Below are 21,174 nucleotides of genomic sequence, written 5' to 3' on the forward strand. Positions count from 1 at the left end.
ATTTCTTCGCAGTTACCAATATGGAGCGTATCTGTGAGCTCTCTGGCCAAGATCCGCAAAGAGCTTATTTGCAGAGGATTTTTACCTGAAAAACGTCAGTTTGTTCTTAAGTGATTCATTATCCTGGCATCACTAAGCCCTATGCTTTATCTAACAATGAATCTAGACAGAGGGTCTGACGTGGAGCTTTATAAGGAATGAGTTACTTAATTAATGAAGATAGATGTGAAAGTATAAGCAGCACCCCATCGCCTGAAGGTAAGATCTAGCAACCCCAAGAATTGTGAACAAAAGGCCACCAAAATGCACAGCTGTCACATAGCTCATGATTTTCTTTGTAGGATATCATCAAATCATTTCAGAATCTCATTCAATAAAATAAGATGTCAAATTAAAAGCAAGAAATATAGGAATAGCAATGAGAATGAGACAAGAAAGAAAGTGAAGAAGCATGGAATCCACAAGCATTTTGGACTGGGGTGTGTGTGTGTGCGTGTGCGGGCACACGCATAGTCATTATCTGATATTAATTATAGCTCATGATATTAGTTACAAAGTCTTCATTCCTCAAGGGAAGGGCTAAATAATACATCATTTCTTTCATTTGTAAAGGTAGGGAAGGACATATTTTAGAGACGTTTAAATCAAAATTGGTTAAAATTTTTAAAGCATCCATATGAGTTAACTTCCTTGATGTGCAAAATTCAGATATGAATTATTTTTGCTAAAGCCAGACAGATAAGAAATGTCGCTGCTCTATATTTACTAATTTTTAAAACTTTGGTGTATCGTTTTCACATGAATTCAAATGAATATTAGACAAGATTGGCTAAATGAGCCTCAGATTTATTAGAGAGCAGGATACCAAGTTGAAATTTTCAAATTCAGATTCATCTGAGACAACATTTTTATAGGTCAAAACTACTTTTTTAAAAATCTGGTTTTAAATCTTTATCTTGCCGTTTCCTTGTTCATCATTAAATTATAATATTCTGCAGAGCAGTGATCATCACGCCGTGTCAAACGTACCACTAGAGGGTTCTAGCTGACTCTTCCTTGGACCCTCTTAGACTAGACCCAACATCTGGTTGTAGTGTGCCATCTAGTGGTTGTAAGAATCACTGGTGCCTGAGTGTTATTTGCTTGAACCGCATTTTAGAAAACACAATGGCATACAGATTTAGAAAGTAATAAGAATTCTAAACAGCAATACCAAACTCATAAAACCATTTTTTTCTAAAATTCATATTTAGATCACTTAATAAGTAATGAAATTCTTAAAGTGAGGGAAACTCTTTGTATTAATACATGGTAGTTATGTTTAGCAGAGATTTAAATGACCTTTAATTTCAATACACTGCATATTCATTTAAATACACTGCACACTGCTTCATGCAGAGGAAACACACAATTTAGACCAGTGAGTAGGAAAAACGTACCTGCTGACAAAAGGGGTGGATGCAATGACCGAGATATATTTTTTTCCTTCTATTGAACGTGACTTAAACAACTTACCACAGACAGGTGTTAGTAGGCATTTAAAAAGATTTGGTCAAATCTTTATGTTATTATCTAAACTGCACATTTATGAAACGATATTTAATTATTTTTAAAAGGTACTCTTCAGCATGTCTTTTTTTTTTTGTACTCTAAATTCCTTGTTAATACATAGAAAATGATCCTCTTTCACGCTCCTACAAATATGTTTAATTTACTGTACGTATAAGTCCTAAACAGATGACTGATCATGTACTAATAAAGCACAAAAGATCAAGTGTTAAAGGTAGAATTAACGTGACTTTCTCAAAGAAAGTGTCTGTTGCCCCTTGCTCACCTCCCATCGCGTGTGTAGTTCTCATAAGTCATCTGTTATAATCCCAAACTTCACATTCATTATTACTGGTCACACACAAATAACTTACTCAATATGCCTGAAGCAAAGGTAAGGCTAAGAAGATATTTATTAAAATCAAAGCAAGTCAACCTGAATCCCTATAGAACTAGTGTTGATTTTACTTTGAACCCGAAGTTATGAAATCTTGCATGTAATTATAAATCAGAAACCAGTATGGGCTCACTTTGAACCAGTGGCAGCAAATCAAGCAAATTTCATTCTTTCTTTTTAAAAGTACTCTTATTTGACTGGTAGTTTAGGAGACTCTGCCTTGAGCAGAGTAAGTGTTTCTCTGCTAAGTGGATGGATGAAGTTGGCATATCTGGGTTTGGAGCAGGAATTTCACAAGGACTTTTGGATGCAGCTGTGAGATCAAGAAACATGGATTGGAGTAGGACAACTAAATGGATTCTTAGCTATAAGTTAATAAATTAAGACCCACTTGGATGGAAGTCTCCAACATCACATCTCAGGGCTTTTTCCTTGAACATGTTCTACTCAGTACTTGGAAAAATGGAGAAGCTGAAGGAGAATGCTAAAAAAGTAAAAGCAAGGTGGGCAGGGAGAGCTCCAAAATCTTTTCAATTTATTAGAATAATGAGCCCAAGTCAATAAAATGGATGCAGTATAATTATTTCCCAGACTTGAAAGGGTATGTGCAGCCCTCATAGTAATGACTCTGTCCTGTATCTCCCACAAGAGGTCATCTAGCCTGGGGCAAAACACCTCAGTGACGGGAAACCCACTATTCCCAAGGGTTTAGGGACCCATCATCTGAGGGACAGGTTCAATGACAAATACAACACTGCATGTTTAAGTTGAAAAGAAATCCGTTATAGGTACAGGGTGTGGGAAGATCCAGTTTTCAGCAGTTTTTGATTTAGGTGACTTAACAGAGTCAACTGCTAAAAGACTTAACATTATCTTTACATCCATTAAGAGATGTCCATTAACAAGAGCTCTTCCCTCAATTTGTGGTGTGAAAACTTTAAAAGATACTGTGATATGTTGGCATATACCTAGGAAAACGTGGCTGAGAGAACTGCGGGTGTCTGGCTTGGAGAGATGAAGATACGAGTGGTCCATGACAGTGCTGAGAGGAGCACCAGGGTCCCGGAAGTGAAATTTACACTGTGATGGCTGGAGCGATTCCCTTGGACAACGAGACAACGGGAGCCAAACAACGCCATACGAGACAATTCAATGCTGTAAGAGACGAGGACTCTGCCCTCAGAAATGTCACCCAACTTGTCTTGCACAAGAAAAAGCTCTCTGTCACGTGAGGCATTTAAGGAGAGATGGGAAATAAGACTTGACCGGGAGTCACGCTCATACCAAGGAGATAATGACACTGGTTATTGTGTGGATCAAATGAAAGAAAAAATATGCTAAGTGTGCAGAATACTGCATAGTATAGGGACTGGTTCTCTGTGAAAGATGACACCCAAGGATCCCTCTAACTAGGAAATGAACTAGACTTGGTGACATATAAGGTCCATTCGGACCCTAGGAGTCGATGATTTCATCTTATTAATAAGCCAAACTAATTACTTCTGCTTCAGCACTAAAGGTTTATATTGCTTTGAATTATAACGCACACATCACATCTCCCCCACTTTCACAATCTATATTAAAACCTATAAGATGCAATCCTATCATGCCATAACATTAAATCCTTTAATAGTACCTCATTAAACCTTTTCCTCTCTTTCACTGTTCATCACCTGCATAAATGAAATAGAGGGTGCCTGTGTGAAAACGGGGATAATAAGTATTTTGGAAAGTTCAAGGAAAATAGGAGTAACTCAAAATATACGAGGATTCACTGAAGAAAGGTCATTCTTTTTTTTCTTTAACTGAAATGCTCCCATAAGAAGTCAGTAATATGAGCTGATCATACTTACTCCTCTGATTTGTATTCACTGTCTACTGATAGGGTGAAACATGCTTATTCAACTTTCATGTCTTTATACGCATTCTTGGCCTTAATGAGAAAATCGAAGACACACTATTCTATATAAGATAGATAACCAACAAGGACCTACTATATAGCAAGGGAACTATACTCAATATTTTGTAATAACCTTTAAGGGAAAAGAATCTGAAAAAAAAAAAAGATATATGTGTATGTAAAACGGAATCACTTTGCTGTACACCTGAAACTAACACAACATTGTAAATCAACTAACTTCAATAAAAACTTAACTTAAATATTACATGGCTTAATTTTTCAGATCCAAAAAAAAAAAAAGAAAGAAAGAAAATTGATTCAAAAATAGTGCCGAAGAAATAGATGAAAACCTCTCCTGGGAAAGCTCTGGATCAATGGAGAGGAAAGAATCTGGAATTAAGTAGAAAAGGGATAAGGAGTGGGAACAGGGAGGAAAGATGGAAGTGACGGTTTGCACACTGTGTTGAATTACCTTAGAAATAGTAATAGTATTAATGTATTAGATAAGCAGAAGTAAACTCCAGATTCTATAAAGCTTTTCTGACTTCAGGCAAGCATCCCGTGCTATAACTTCATCACACACACAAAAAGATATCCCATCTTAACGATCAGAGTCATGAAAGTCTCTGTAAAGCAGCTTTCAAATAATCTGATATAAGAACATGACTCAATAAATGGCAAAGAATGACGATTTAAATGATTTTGCTACCTCAGCTGAGAAACAGTTTATACAGTGTGGTTATCTTAATGTATCTGAGATGGGAGCACGATTTACGCAGCCCCACAGGAGTCTGTTACACGTGAAGCTCCCAGATAGAGGCAGGTGCTGGAGGCCGATTCCTGTCGAGGATAGTTACTGGCTCTATAGCACGTTGCTACCAGGAATGCGTGTGAATGAATTTCTCTCTTCTCTCTGCTTCTTTGAGGTTCACACATTCCAGTCACCAGTCACTTTTCTGACAAAAAGGTTCTGTAATTGGGGGTCCCTCCTTCTACCTTTGGTCTCTTTCCAGAGCCTCCCACTGATGGTACCCAATGGGATCCAGAAGCCAAGGAAGCCAGGGGATGCCAGGTGAGGGACACACAGGGTAGAGGATGGGTGGGGTGGGTACAGAGCTAAGTGAAGAGTCACTGGCTTCTCTCCTGGGTAGATGCATGGGTGAATGGATGGTGACAAAGTCAGTGAATCACTTGTGATCTCAATTTCCTTCTTTGCAAACTGTGAATACGCAAAATCCTCTCCTTATACAAAAAAATACCAGTAAGAATCAAATGGAATGATGTGGAAGTATTGTTTTAAACTTCTCACAGTGCTATGTATATGTCAATCTTATTTCATTTTTTGGTGGGGAGGTTTATCTGTTTGGTTATTTGGGGGATGAGATCAAGGGGAGAAAAACATGATCTAAGTGGTGGTGAAAACGATAACTTTAAGAGAATGATTTTGTTCAGCTTGTTTGGTATGTTATGTGGACATTTTAAAACCCAATAACTAGACAACGATTAAGCGGCAACGCTGATTATGAAAAAGGCTAGACCACTGTGTTCATACTATTATTTTAAAAGTCCTCAAGACACAGAAGAAATACTTCTTTGCTTGCTAAACTTCACGAAGACTTAGGCCTTTTTTCAACTGAGAGAGGGAATGTACTCCACTCAGAAAGGAACATAGGATGCACATATGCTGGGTGAGCACAGAACATTCCAGCACACTCATGGCTCCAAAGCCAAGCAGCTGGCCCTTTCTGGACTCTCAGTGACCCTCAGGTGAGAAGCCCTGCAGGGCTGTACCTGTATGTGTCCTTCGATGAGCCTTCAGGTGAGAACTTTTTGTGTACACTTTGTTGCATCCCTCAAAATCACATCTGTGGATACGCCGTTTTCTGGAGTCTGGGGATTCAGACCTTCTCTGGCGTCTTGTGCTCTCAATACTAAATGGTGAGATTGAACTGGAAAAAGAAAAAGTAGATTTAAATGGTGAGCAATACAGCACTCTGTTTGGTTCCAGTGCCATGAGACCTGAGGCTCATAGACTGCAGCTTCATACAGACTCAAGGTCCCATGTCCACATTTCCCGCTGTCACCTTCTGGGACACATTTCATTTCTTAATCTTGAAGGCAGGCAGCTAGACCTATTTTTGATGAAACACTCCTAGGGAGAGAAAGACATGCTTAAAATAACAACAAAATGACAAAAACAAAAACTAAATGAAAGCAGTGGTGAGTGAGTAGATCCCCATCATCAAAAGAAATAATCTGGCGGTGTTAAAACTATCCCTCAAAGTTTTGAACTTGTGAAGACACTTACAGAGAATATTTTAGGAAGATCTGCCATAGACAAATGACAAAATGAATGCATTTAATAAGTAACATGAGGGTCTGAATTGCATGTGATAACATATAAAATCGTGTAAAAGCACAACGTAATTTCAAAACAAGTAAGGTCGGGTTGAAAGAAATGACATCAGTACATCAATAACATGACTCATGACAAGCTTTTTCAGTTCTGTAAAATGCACCTGACATTTGACTTTTCTCGTTGGTGGTTTTTCACGGTGAGGAATAAAGTTCACTGTATTGAAAGATTAGCTGTACCACATTATGAAAAAAAGTTTTAACTATGAAATTTGGCCCTGACTTGTACATTGTTTAACCTTAATGCCACAGTAGAAAAACAGGATTAGTTTGTAATGTCAGGTAACTGATTAACATGTACTTCTTCCAACCTTAATCTCTTTTGATTGAGATAGAAATGAAGAACATGACTCATCTTCTTTAGTTATTCATGAAGTTCTTGAAAATTACAGTGAAATACACTAAAAAAAAGAAATCACCCATATTCCTACTATAAAAAATTTACCACTATTAATACTTTGACATTACTTTTTTCCAGGTTTTCCATGCTTTGATGCTTTTTAAAATTCTTTTCTATTAATAAATCAATCCTTGGAAAACCTGAACACAACAGATAAAGATACCCCTCCCTCCTTCTATCATTATCCTGGTCCCTTCTCCTCCCAGGGAAAACCTCTATCATCAGCTTTCTTTAAATTCTTCCAATTCTTTTAAATCATGCTCACTGATATATATCTGCATTCATGGAAACTCATTATATTGTTTGGTGTTTTTTAAGAGACATATAAATAATATGCTGTTCACATCATTCTGCAAATTGTCCTACACTTGACTTTTGTTTACTCGACACCGAGGGTCTGAGATCTGTTCATATTGATACACTGTATTGTTTATTTGAAACGCTATATACCACAGTTCATTGATTCTAAGATGAATATTTTAATATTTTAATGTCTCTAAAAGCAGGATGCTTCTGACATTTGACAGCTTGTCATAGTTTGACATATTTTTTTTTCTTTCTTAGTGGTATATAAAGTAATGGTGTATTTTACAATAGATGGTGTTTTAACCTAGATCAGGAGTTGGTAAATTGTTTCTGTAAAGGGCTAGATAGTGAATATTTTATTTTGACTGAGAGTCATACAGTCTATGTTGTAACAAATCAACCCTGCAATTGTAGCATGAAAGTAGCTATAGATAAATATATAAACAAATGAGTATGGCTATGTTCCCATAAAACTTTATTTACAAAACAAACAGTGGGCTGTAATTGATCCATGGGCTGTAGTTGGTTGATACTTGACTCAGATGAAATACGGGAGTAGTCCAAAGAATATCATCCCAGCATTTTAAAATCCATTTCCTAGGTGATGGACATATAAGTTATTTCTAATATTTCACTGTAACATTGCTCCAGTGAACATGTTTTGAATGTCTCCTTCCATGTACGTGCCTTTTAGGTTTTCAGTGCATCTTTTCACTTGTACAAATAACAGATTCAGTAGCCAAAGCTTCATATTATTAGATAAGATCAAATATAAATGATGTTTATCTACTAGTATCTTAAACAGTTTTGTGCAAGGTTTCTAGTAGTTGAAGGAAAGAACATATGGGACGGCTAAGCCACTTTTTCAGCCTTCTTATCACTCAATACGGATTTGTGGTTTTCCACACCATTGACTCAGTTGTAGGGATTGGAGACTATTGTGAAAAGAGTCAAAATAGTGTGACAGGTTTGCCCATGAGAGAACAGCTTTGGTCACTCCTAACAAGGTATGTTCTGGCATAGGCTGTGATCTTTGCAAATAATTAAGACTGTGTGTGTGATAATAGGGCAACAGTAATTCACTTCTTGAATATCTAGTCATAAAAACAAATATGGATCTTGTCACTGGGAGCCCTCAAAAATGGAAACTTTCACGTTGTGGTATGTTTGACATCTTTTAAATTGAGAATATGATATGGCATTTGTTTCCTTCAAATTATAACTTAAAGTCTATAATAAGAACCCTTTGTTTTGTACAATAATTTCTACACACTAATATGCAGAAGTCTAAATGTAACTAAGCATAATCACACACACATATTGTTTGCCCATAGTTGACTTTAGCTATTTATCTTGCTATGTATACATGTATACAGAGAAGAGTGAAAAATAAATCTGAAATAAAAAACTAAGTAACTACTAAGTAGGTCTTTAAGGGACTGAAGTAATGCTGCTATATAGTCAATCAACTACTGAACTATATGGCAGGCAAAGAAGGGAAAGCAAGGGCTATAGAATGGTATAAAATTACTGCATTCAGATTTCTGAATTTATATTAAATGAAGACAGGTTAGGTGGATGGCCTTAATGTTCTACAAAACTTCATACCCTGGTTTTCCTCATTTTAAAGTGAAATGTTTTAGGACATTATGAAGAACAACCACCTAAAGGTATTCGTGTAAAGATGATGATGATGATAAAAATAGTTTTTAAAAAGGTATGTGCAATGAATAGCTGGATCCAGCAAAAACTAGCTTTAAAATGATATTCAGTGGGTAAAATTTTCCCTGGTTCCCCTTTTTAAATGGTACAGACATCCTCAGAAGACATCAAAGAACCTTAGGCTAGCCTGTACCTTTCAGAACTTATTTGATCTCTTTGTGGAAAGGCAGGAAGGTAAGTGGGGCTGAAGTGAAAAAGAATAAAAAGTGCAGAAGAGCTTAAAGAACACAGGAAGAGGAGAGGACAACCCAACTCCACAAAGGACTGCTGCTGTACTGGGGCCCACGGCATGATCCTACAGTTAGGGGGCACTGCAGGTGGAAGACAATTGTGGGTTGGGTGTTTGGCCACGCCAAGTCCATGGCAGGAAATCTGATAGTCACGGTGCTGGTACCAAGTATTTTTGTGTCTCTGGAGCCTAGAACATTGTGGGCATATAAGAAATGTTTGCTAAATAGAATGAATGAATAGATGGATGAATGGAAGAGTGTATTAAGTCAGGTATACCTAATTTTTAATTTAATATAATCAACTAATTAGTGAATCTTTAATTGGTTAATTAATCCTTACGAGGATCCTTTGACTGCAAATCTTCCAATAATGGTCACTCAATTCCCACTCTTACTCTCATTTCCCTAAATTTCATGTTTTAAACGCTATAGTATACAAAGTGGCTACTGAATATCTGGGATTCTGGGTAACCATTAAAACCACACGTACAGGGCTTCCCTGGTGGTGCAGTGGTTAAGAATCTGCCTGCCAATGCAGGGGACACGGGTTCGAGCCCTGGTCCGGGAAGATCCCACATGCCACGGAGCAACTAAGCCCGTGTGCTGCAACTACTGAAGCCCGCGCACCTAGAGCCTGCAAGCCACAACTACTGAGCCCGTGCGCCACAACTACTGAAGCCTGCGTGCCTAGAGCCCATGCTCCGCAACAAGAGAAGCCACTGCAATGAGAAGCCCGTGCACCGCAACGAAGAGTAGCCCCTGCTCGCTACAACTAGAGAAAGCCCGCTTGCAGCAATGAAGATCCAACGCAGCCAAAAACAAATAAATTTATTAAAAAAAAAAAAAGTTTAAAAAAATAAAAAACCACATGTACATATAAGTGTCTTGGTTCTTTGCTCTAAGTTCAAGAGAATGGCATTCTAAAGCATGGCTTACAATTAAAATTCTCAGTGGGAGACTGCTGAGATCCCTCTGAACACGTACAAGATGCTGGTGAATGAAAGAAAAAGCTTCCCTTTGATCCTAGGTAAGCATCTAGGTGAGCGCGAAAGGGTGAAGGAATGATTCTAACTCATCCTGTCCCGTCTCACTCTGGGGCTCAAAAGCACGGTATTTGGTAACAGAACAGCTATAATTACATGTTGGGTGTTTCTATTCTACCCTTCCTATGCTTTCTGAAAGCCATGTGCCCTTTGTTTCCAAAGCACTTCAGGTATCCTCAAATGCACGCACACTGACTTGTGTGTTTCAAAAGTTGGCCTTGTTCTGAAGAATGGAAATGCGCAAGAAACTACTGCCTACGCCAGCAGAGGATTCTTCCAATAATCCTTGGTAATAAGCCCGGTACGATGAAAATGGTCAGGGTAAAAGAGTTGCTAGTGTATTCCCAGACACTGCACTAATAAACATATCCGTGCAGTTCAAAAGAACAATAACTAAAGGCCCACTCCCTTCCCCAGAAGGTTCCACCATTTAGAAAAGTGAATGAATGCCCGAGGGGGCCTCACAGGCACTGCGTTGTAAGAATTAGATGTAGAGAAAACAAATGAGTGCATCACTCCTTCAGTTACACAATAGTCCCACTTGGAATGGCAAGTTAAATTAGAAATAAACCCAGAGAGGCTCGAAAAGTCATATCCAGGAACAGCTCTATTTAAATAGAAGGCACCACACGGCTGCCATGAAAGAAATGAAGGTTAACTGTAATCAGCACGTAATAAAAGGCCATTTGTCACGTGTGACCTGAGTGTGATGAGACACCCTTCACTGAAATTGGAGTTTCTATAGGAGTTAGCAAAAAAAAAGCCAGGACATTCGTTTAAGGCTGGGAAGGGAGGACACACACATCCTAAATTTTAAAACAAGAGCAGAAAACAGAGGGATAGAAGGTGCTTCAGCAAATTCACATCATCTCAACAGAACGCCAAGGAGGATGGCTGACGATAACCATGACGGCTGACATTTACAGAATGCTTACCATGCGCCAGGCACTGCTCTAAATGCTTTAAGCTTCAAAGCAACTCTCGGAGGTCAATATTATTAGTACCTCTAGTTTACAGATGAGGAAACTGAGGCAAAGAGAGGTTAAGACCTAGGCCAAAACAAAGTTGGTGACCACACCAGGATTTGAACCCAAGTGGTGGATTGACTCCAGAACCCAATACTAGTTAATATGTTCTATTGACTCAGGTAAACAGGAATATAAACCAGCATATAACACAATATGAAAAAGCAACAAAATAATCTGTATCATTTAAATTTCCCCTCTAATCCTATTATAGAAAACAACAGCTCATAAAAGCATTCTTAAATGTAGCCTGCTATAATATACTTTTCTCTTGAGAATTTTAAGGTAAACTGTTTTATTAATACTACCAGTAGAGGTACTCAGTATAATTACTTACTATTAATCTAACTTAAAAAATACTGTGTTAAGGTTGTTGTAAAATATATATTTCCTTCCAGGGACATGTTTTTAGAAGACTGAGTTTGGCAGCGGTATGCTATTAAGTCTTCCTTGACCATCAAGACCACAGAACTAGTTCCTTCCCTGTAAAAAACTAAATTTTAGTTTATTTACAATTGTACCAAAAAGCATTTAGAGTTGGTTGCATGACAGAGTTACCTTAAGGGAAGGGGGAACATTCAGTTTTAAGAGAATATTTTGTACTGTTTTCCAAAGTTTGCTTTAAAATCGTTTTCAATAGGACATAAATATCACCTACGGGAATTCTGAATCAGCTTCTGCCACAGAAGAGACGGAAGCAAGAACTACTTCCTTGTTAGTAAATCAAACACCACGTTGAGAATGAAATATCGAGGCCACACCATCAAAAAATCTAGAAACAATAAATGCTGGAGAGGGTGTGGAGAAAAGGGAACCTTCCTGCACTGGTGGTGGGAAGGTAAATTGATACAACCACTATGGAGAACAGTATGGAGGTTCCTTAAAAAACTAAAAATAGAATTACCATATGACCAAGCAATCCCACTACTGGGCATATACCCTGAAAAAAACATAATTCAAAAAGCTACATGTACCACAATGTTCATTGCAGCACTATTTACAATAGCCAGGACATGGAAGCAACCTAAGTGTCCATCGACAGATGAATGGATAAAGAAGATGTGGCATATATATACAATGGAATACTACTCAGCCATAAAAAGGAATGAAATTGAGTTATTTGTAATGAGGTGGATGGACCTAGAGTCTGTCATACAGAGTGAAGTAAGTCAGAAAGAGAAAAACAAATACCATATGCTAATGCATATATATGGAATCTAAAAAAACGGTACTGATGAACCTAGTGGCAGGGCAGAAATAAAGACGCAGATGCAGAGAATGGACTTGAGGATGCAGCAGGGGATGGGGAAGCTGGGACGAAGTGAGAGAGTAGCACTGACATATATACACTTCCAAATTAAAATGGATGGCTAGTGGGAACCTGCTGCATAGCAAGGGAGATCAGCTCTCGATGCTTTGTGAAGACCTAGAGGGGTGGGATGGGGAGGGTGGGAGGGAGGCTCAAGAGGGAGGGGATAAGGGGATATATGTATACATATAGCTGATTCACTTTGTTGTACAGCAGAAACTAACACACCATTGTAAAGCAGTTACACTCCAATAAAGATACAAAAAACAATATCGAGGCCACATGCCAAAAAAAGAGTTGATGAGAATTTCAGTTAAACCAGAGTTACATAAATCTCAGTAATTGAGATTCTATTCACGTGGACAAGCCAGACATTTGTGGGTTTTTTGCAGGCTTTCTCTTAGCCAGCAGATGGCTCTCAGAAGCAGGAATCTTTATATTTCTCTTCCATACTATCACAGACTCTATCTAGCTTCCATTAAACCATGTCAGTGCCTTTTCTATGACATGAATTGGGGAAAAGGCGTTAGATACATTCACCCTCTGGTCCCCAGAAGCTACATTCCAAGGCAGCACAGATTCACTGATTCACAGATTCACCTCTTTCATTCCTGCCCATAGTTTCCTACAGAAAACTACTTTTGAGCAGATTTGAAATTGTAAGATTAGTAGTTGCCAATCTCTCCAGAAGCTGTGACTAAAACATTATACACCACTTTACATTCAAATCTGGATTCAATAAAAATAAATCCATTTCACAAAATGTATAAATCAAGAGTAATACATTTGCTGAAACATGTCCCAAAGCTCACTCCTGGCATACATTCCACTAGAATTTGACACTTTTTCATATGAACAGAATGTGTCCAAGTGTATTTCTAATTATTATTCTAATAAATGAAATCTCCTACTAATTAAAATATAATGGGTTTACCAACGAAGTTTTAGGTGGGTCTGCAGATAGATTCATAGTATATCATGATTTTCCTTAAAAATAACAGCTGCTACTAAGTATTTTTCATTACTATCTAGGACCATTAAAATACTCAGAACTGTTACAGGCTCTGCTGTTTTCCTGATTCATCATATTTTAGCAAGTAAGTAAAATCATAAGCTGTGTAAGCAAAAAGTAAAATAGATAAACAGACAAAAATGAATCATTAATGGCATTTGCTGTGATTGCTTATACTATCAAACTTTTGTGATGAATTGATATTATAAGTTGAGAGAGGATTATTTGTTAACAAAGAAGATCCATTTCAGATATGCAATATCTATTCAAAATTTTCTTTTGGGGGAACACTGTAGGCATTGTAAAGACTTTTCCCCATAAAATCAATTCATAATGCCGAATGGAACAAGGGTCCTGAAACAAGTGCGAATTTCTTTTTTTTTTTTTTGGCTGCACCTCATGGCTTGTGGGATCTTAGTTCCCCAACCAGGGATCAAACCTGGGTCCACAGCAGTGAAAGCACGGAGTCCTAACCATTGGATGCCAGGGAATTCCCACAAGGGTGGATTTCTGAATTACACTGGACATGGAACAGAAGACATATAACTTACTGAAATATTCAGAAGAACGTTTCCACAGAATTTCTTCAGGAAACATTGGGGTTTAAATTATGTTTCATGCCAGGAGATATAGCTTGATGGATCATTTAAACCTAAAAAAAATACTTTCTAGGTCTGAACAGGATTAATTAATCAGAATGCCTTTAAGGCAGGTGCTGTCCTCCCCAGGTTGGCACGAGTCCTACAACTCCCTGTTGCCTTATAAGGACAGCACTATGCATTTATCTTATTGGTGTGGCCCTTCAACCCCTCTGATTTTGAGACCCTCTAGAATTGCGCTAAGTTAGAAAAATAAGTTCTCCTTATTTCATTAAAGATAAACTTTAAACTCCTCAAGAATGAAGATGTGGTCACATGCATGCCTCTCCAGAAGCTGGCATATCAGTAGGTGCTGGAAAGGGTGATGAGAAAGGAAGAGAGAAAGGAACTTGGGAAACACAGTCTGCCCCATGAGGACATTCCCAAGGGCACACACTGGAGTCTCACCATAACACTGCTCTAGGGCAGAATTTGATATAAACAGGTTAATTTTTCCATATCAGGAGGATCTTCTTATAAGGCAGATTCAGTCTTAAGGTAGTTGTTTGGATATACCCTAGGCAAGGACAGTATATAATAAGACTCTGTGTCTTAAATATTAAAACATATATAATTGGTTCCAAATATACAGTTCTAATGAGATACTGTAAAGGAACCATAAATAAACTTTTTACATGACCATCCACACAGCTTCCATCTATTTTACGCTTGTCATTAACCAGGTCTATGTTCCACTAGAGATTTGTTTTATTAAAGAGCACTGAAATTATATCAGTTAACTATCTGGTACTTACATAAATTATTGAAACAGTTTTTAATTGCTCATACAGGTATATATAAATAACAAGGCCAGATTGGTTCAAGATGGCGGAGTAGAAGGACGTGTGCTCATTCCCTCTTGTGAGAGCACCGGAATCACAACTAACTGCTGAACAATCATCGACAGGAAGATACTGGAACTCACCAAAAAAGATAGCCCCCATCCAAAGACAAAGGAGACGCCACAGTGAGACGGTAGGAGGGGCACAATCACAATAAAATCAAATCCCGTAACTGTTGGGTGGGTGACTCACAAACTGGAGAACACTTACACCACAGAAGTCCACCCACTGGAGTGAAGGTTCTGAGCCCCACGTCAGGCTTCCCAATCTGGGGGCCTGGCAACAGGAGGTGGAATTCCTAAAGAATCAGACTTTGAAGGCTAGCAGGACTTTATTGCAGGACTTCGACAGGACTGGCGGAAACAGAGATTCCACTCTTGGAGGGCACACACAAAGTAGTGTGTGAACTGGGACCCAGGGGAAGGAGCAGTGACCCCAATGGAGACTGAACCAGACCTACCTGCTAGTGTTGGAGGGTCTCCTGCAGAGGCAGGGGGTGGCTGTGGCTCACCATGAGGACAAGGACACGGGCAGCAGAAGTTCTGGGAAGTATTCCTTGGCGTGAGCCCTCCCAGAGTCCGCCATCAGCCCCATGAAAGAGTCCAGGTAGGCTCCAGTGTTCGGTTGCCTCAGGCCAAACAACCAGCAGGGAGGTTTTACTGAGCTCTGCCCACCAGAGCAACAGCCAGCTCTACCCACCACCAGTCCCTCTCATCAGGAAGCTTGCACAAGCCTCTTAGATAGCCTCATCCACCAGAGAGCAGACAGCAGAAGCAAGAAGAACTACAATCCTGCAGCCTGTGGAACAAAAACCACAATCACAGAAAGATAGACAAGATGAAAAGGCAGAGGGCTATGTACCAGATGAAGGAACAAGATAAAACCCCAGAAAAACAACTAAATGAAGTGGAGATAGGAAACCTTCCAGAAAAAGAATTCAGAATCATGATAGTGAAGATGATCCAGGACCTCAGAAAAAGAATGGAGGCAAAGATCGAGAAGATGCAAGAAATGTTTAAAAAAGACCTAGAAGAATTAAAGAACAAACACCTAGAAGAATTAAAGAACAAACAAACAGAGATGAACAACACAATAACTGAAATGAAAAATACCCTAGAAGGAATCAACAGCAGAATAACTGAGGCAGAAGAACGGATAAGTGACCTGGAAGACAGAAAGGTGGAATTCACTGCCACGGAACAGAATACAGAAGAAAGAATGAAAAGAAATGAAGACAGCCTAAGAAACCTCTGGAACAACATTAAACACAACATTCACATTATGGGGTTCCAGAAGGAGAAGAGAGAGAGAAAGGACCAGAGAACATATTTGAACAGATTATAGTTGAAAACTTCCCTAACATGGGAAAGGAAATAGCCACCCAAGTCCAGGAAGCACAGAGAGTCCCAGGCAGGATAAACCCAAGGAGAAACACGCCAAGACACACGGTAATCAAACTGACAAAAATTAAAGACAAAGAAAAATTATTGAAAGCAACAAGGGAAAAACAACAAATAACATACAAGGGAACTCCCATAAGGTTAACAGCTGATTTCTCAGCAGAAACTCTACAAGCCAGAAGGGAGTGGCATGATATACTTAAAGTGATGAAAGGGAAGAACCTACAACCAAGATTACTCTACCCGGCAAGGATCTCATTCAGATTCGACACAGAAATCAAAAGCTTTACAGACAAGCAAAAGCTAAGAGAATTCAGCACCACCAAACCAGCTTTACAACAAATGCTAAAGGAACTTCTCTAAGTGGGAAACACAAGAGAAGAAAAGGACCTACAAAAACAAACCCAAAACAATTAAGAAAATGGTCATAGGAACATACATATCGATAATTACCTTAAACGTGAATGGATTAAATGCTCCAACCAAAAGACACAGGCTTGCTGAATGGATACAAAAACAAGACCCACATATATGCTGTCTACAAGAGACCCACTTCAGACCTAGGGACACATACAGACTGAAAGTGAGGGGATGGAAAAAGATATCCCATGCAAATGGAAATCAAAAGAAAGCTGGAGTAGCTATACTCATATCAGATAAAATAGACTTTAAAATAAAGAATGTTACAAGAGACAAGGAAGGACACTACATAATGATCAAGGGATCAATCCAAGAAGAAGATATAACAATTATAAATATATATGCACCCAACATAGGAGCACCTCAATACATAAGGGAACTGGTAAGAGCTATAAAAGAGGAAATCAACAGTAACACAATAACAGTGGGGGACTTTAACACCTCACTTACATCAATGGACAGATCATTCAGACAGAAAATTAATAAGGAAACAGAAGCTTTAAATGACACAATAGACCAGATAGATTTAATTGATATTTATAGGACATGCCATCTGAAAACAGCAGATTACACTTTTTTCTCAAGTGCACATGGCACATTCCCCAGGATAGATCACATCTTGGGTCACAAGTCAAGCCTGGGTAATTTTAAGAAAACTGAAATCATATCAAGCATCTTTTCCGACCACAACGTTATGAGATTAGAAATAAATTACAGGGGAAAAAATAGCATAAAAAACACAAACACATGGAGGCTAAACAATACATTATTAAATAACCAAGAGATCACTGAAGAAATCAAAGGAAATCAGAAAAATACCTAGAGACAAACGACAATGAAAACCGGACGATCCAAAACCTATGGGATGCAGCAAAAGCAGTTCTAAGAGGGAAGTTTATAGCAATACAAGTCTACCTCAAGAAACAAGAAAAATCACAAATAAACAATCTAAACTTACACCTAAAGGAACTAGAGAAAGAAGAACAAACAAAACCCAAAATTAATAGAAGGGAAGAAATCATAAAGATCAGAGCAGAAATAAATGAAACAGAACAAAGAAAACAATAGCAAAGATCAATAAAACTAAAAGCTGGTTCTGTGAGAAGATAAACAAAATTGATAAACCATTAGCCAGACTTATCAAGAAAAAGAGGGATAGAATTCAATAAAATTAGAAATGAAAAAGGAGACGTTACAACAGACACCGCAGAAATACAAAGCATCCTAAGAGAATACTACAAGCAACTCTATGCCAATAAAATGGACAACCTGGAAAAAATGGACAAATTCTTAGAAAGGTATAACCTTCCAAGACTGAACCAGGAAGCAATAGAAAATATGAAGAGAAAAATCACAAGTAATGAAATTGAAATTGTGATTAAAAATCTTCCAACAAACAAAAGTCCAGGAACAGATGGCTTCACAGGTGAATTCTATCAAACATTTAGAGAAGAGCTAACACCCATCCCTCTCAAACTCTTCCAAAAAATTGCAGAGGAAGGAACACTCTCAAATTCATTCTATGAGGCCACCATCACCCTGATACCAAAACCAGACAAAGATACCACAAAAAAAGAAAATTACAGATAAATAACACGGATGAATATAGATGTAAAAATCCTCAGCAAAATAGTAGCAAACAGTATCCAACAACACATTAAAAGGATCATACACCACGATCAAGTGGGATTTATCCCAGGGATGCAAGGATTCTTCAATATATGCAAATCAATCAATGTGATACACCATATTAACAAAGTGAAGAATAAAAACCACATGATCATCTCAATAGATGCAGAAAAAGCTTTTGACAAAATTCAACACCCATTTATGACAAAAACCCTCCAGAAAGTGGGCATAGAGGGAACCTACCTCAACATAATAAAGGCCATATACGACAAACCCACAGCAAACATCATTCTCAATGGTGAAAAACTGAAAGCATTTCCTCTAAGATCAGGAACAAGACAAGGATGTCCACTCTCACCACTATTATTCAACATAGTTTTGGAAGTCCTAGCTACGGCAATCAGAGAAGAAAAAGAAATAAAAGGAATACAAATTGGAAAAGAAGAAGTAAAACTGTCACTGTTTGCTGATGACATGATACTATACATAGAGAATCCTAAAGATGCCACCAGAAAACTACTAGTGCTAATCAATGAATTTGGTAAAGTTGCAGGATACAAAATGAATGCACAGAAATCTCTTGCATTCCTATACACTAATGATGAAAAATCTGAAAGAGAAATTAAGGGAACACTCCCATTTACTACTGCAACAAAAAGAATAAAATACCTAGAAATAAACCTACCTAGAAAGACAAAAAACCTGTATGCAGAAAACTATAAGACATTAATGAAAGAAAATAGAGATGATATAAACAGATGGAGAGATATACCATGTTCTTAGATTGGAAGAATCAATATTGTGAAAATGACTATACTACCCAAAGCAATCTAAAGATTCAGTGCAGTCCCTATCAAATTATCAATGGCATTTTTTACAGAACTGGATCAAAAAATCTTAAAATTTGTATGGAGACACAAGACCCTGAATAGCCAAAGCAGTCTTGAGGGAAAAAAACTGAGCTGGAGGAATCAGACTCCCTGACTTCAGAATATACTACAAAGCTACAGTAATCAAGACAATATGGTACTGGCACAAAAACAGAAATATAGATCAATGGAACAAGATAGAAAGCCCAGAGATAAACCCACACACCAATGGTCAACTAATCTATGACAAAGGAGGCAAGGATATACAATGGAGAAAAGACAGTCTCTTCAATAAGTGGTGCTGGGAAAACTGGACAGCTACATGTAAAAGAATGAAATTAGAACACTCCCTAACACATACATAAAAATAAACTCAAAATGGAATAGAGACCTACATGGAAGACCGGACACTATAAAACTCTTAGAGGAAAACATAGGAAGAATTCTCTTTGACATAAACCACAGCAAGATCTTTTTTGATCCACCTCCTAGGGTAATGGAAATAAAAACAAAAATAAACAAATGGGACCTAATGAAACTTCAAAGCTTTTGCAAAGCAAAGGAAACTACAAACAAGATGAAAAGACAACCCTCAGAATGGGAGAAAATATTTGCAAACGAATCAATGGACAAAGGATTAATCTCCAAAATATATAAACAGCTCATGCAGCTCAATATTATAAAAACAAACAACCCAATCCAAAAATGGGCAGAAGACCTAAATAGACATTTCTCCAAAGAAGACATACAGATGGCCAAGAAGCACATGAAAAGATGCTCAACATCACTAATTATTAGAGAAATGCAAATCAAAACTACAGTGAGGTATCACCTCACACCAGTTAGAATGGGCATCATCAGAAAATCTACAAACAATAAGTGCTGGAGAGGGTGTGGAGAAAAGGGAACCCTCTTGCACTGTTGGTGGGAATGTAAATTGATACAGCCACTATGGAGAACAGTGTGGAGGTTCCTTAAAAACTAAAAATAGAATTACTATATGACCCAGCAATCCTACACTGGGCATATACCCAGAGAAAACCATAATTCAAAAAGACACATGCACCCCAATGTTCATTGAAGCACTATTTACAATAGCCAGGTCATGGAGGCAACCTAAATGCCCATCGACAGACGAATGGATTAAGAAGATATGGTACATATATACAATGGAATATTACTCGGCCATAAAAAGGAACGAAATTGGGTCATTTGTAGAGACGTGGATGGATCTAGAGTGTCATGCTGAGTAAAGTAAGTCAGAAAGAGAAAAACAAGTATCGTATATTAATGCATATATATATATGGAACCTAGAAAAATGGTACAGATGAACCAGTTTGCAGGGCAGAAATAGAGACAAAGATGTAGAAAACAAATGTATGGACAACAAGGGGGGAAAGTGGTGGAGGGGATGTGTGGTGGGATGAATTGGGAGACTGGGATTGACATATATACACTAATATGTATAAAATGGATAACTAATAAGAATCTGCTGTATAAAACAATAAATAAAATTCAAAAATTCAAAAAAATATATATCATTAGCCATTCTTACCTAAAAGTGACTATTATCTGAAATAATTTGCTTACCATTCACTTGAATTTTTGGAAAAACATCTAAAATTAAAAAAAAAAAAAACAAGGCCAAGTAGAACTCATTAGTAATGTCCCACTTGAGTTTTTGTTGACCAAAAGGGCTATCTGGCGCCACAAATAGACATTTCTCCTACCATAAAATGTGGCTGTATTTGAATTTTGGAGAAAACCAAAAATCTTCCCATCTAACAGAGGGAATATTTTACCTGTTTTTTCCGTCTTGAAAACTCAACTTAATCTTTGAATACTTTGCCAAATTAATGTTGGAAAAGTTAGAAGGTATATTAATGTGACCCAAATTCATATTTGAAAGACATTTAGAAGATGAGGAAACCAAGGCTCAGAAAATTAATTAAACTAACCTATGCCAAGCCCATACAGCTAAACAGTAGCAGAGGTGGAACCAGACACTGTTTCCCGACCCCTCAAGCTAGGACTCTTTCACTCTCCAATGACGTTGGAGAAAGAGAGA

General features: G+C 37.9%; 1 protein-coding gene across 5 annotated transcripts in view; it reads right to left on the reverse strand.

The window, feature by feature from the left end:
• Positions 1-21,174, reverse strand: part of KLF12 (KLF transcription factor 12) — a 461,389-nt gene that overhangs the window by 25,310 nt on the left and 414,905 nt on the right. For all 5 annotated transcript variants that reach the window (XM_082365992.1, XM_082365991.1, XM_082365989.1 and 2 more), the window contains one exon: positions 5,637-5,794. In XM_082365992.1, the coding sequence (XP_082222118.1) occupies positions 5,637-5,794 (158 nt within the window). The remainder of the gene's footprint in view (positions 1-5,636; positions 5,795-21,174) is intronic.

Source organism: Balaenoptera borealis (genome assembly GCF_965194805.1).
Source record: "Balaenoptera borealis genome assembly, chromosome: 18".
Taxonomy (NCBI): Eukaryota; Metazoa; Chordata; class Mammalia; order Artiodactyla; family Balaenopteridae; genus Balaenoptera; species Balaenoptera borealis.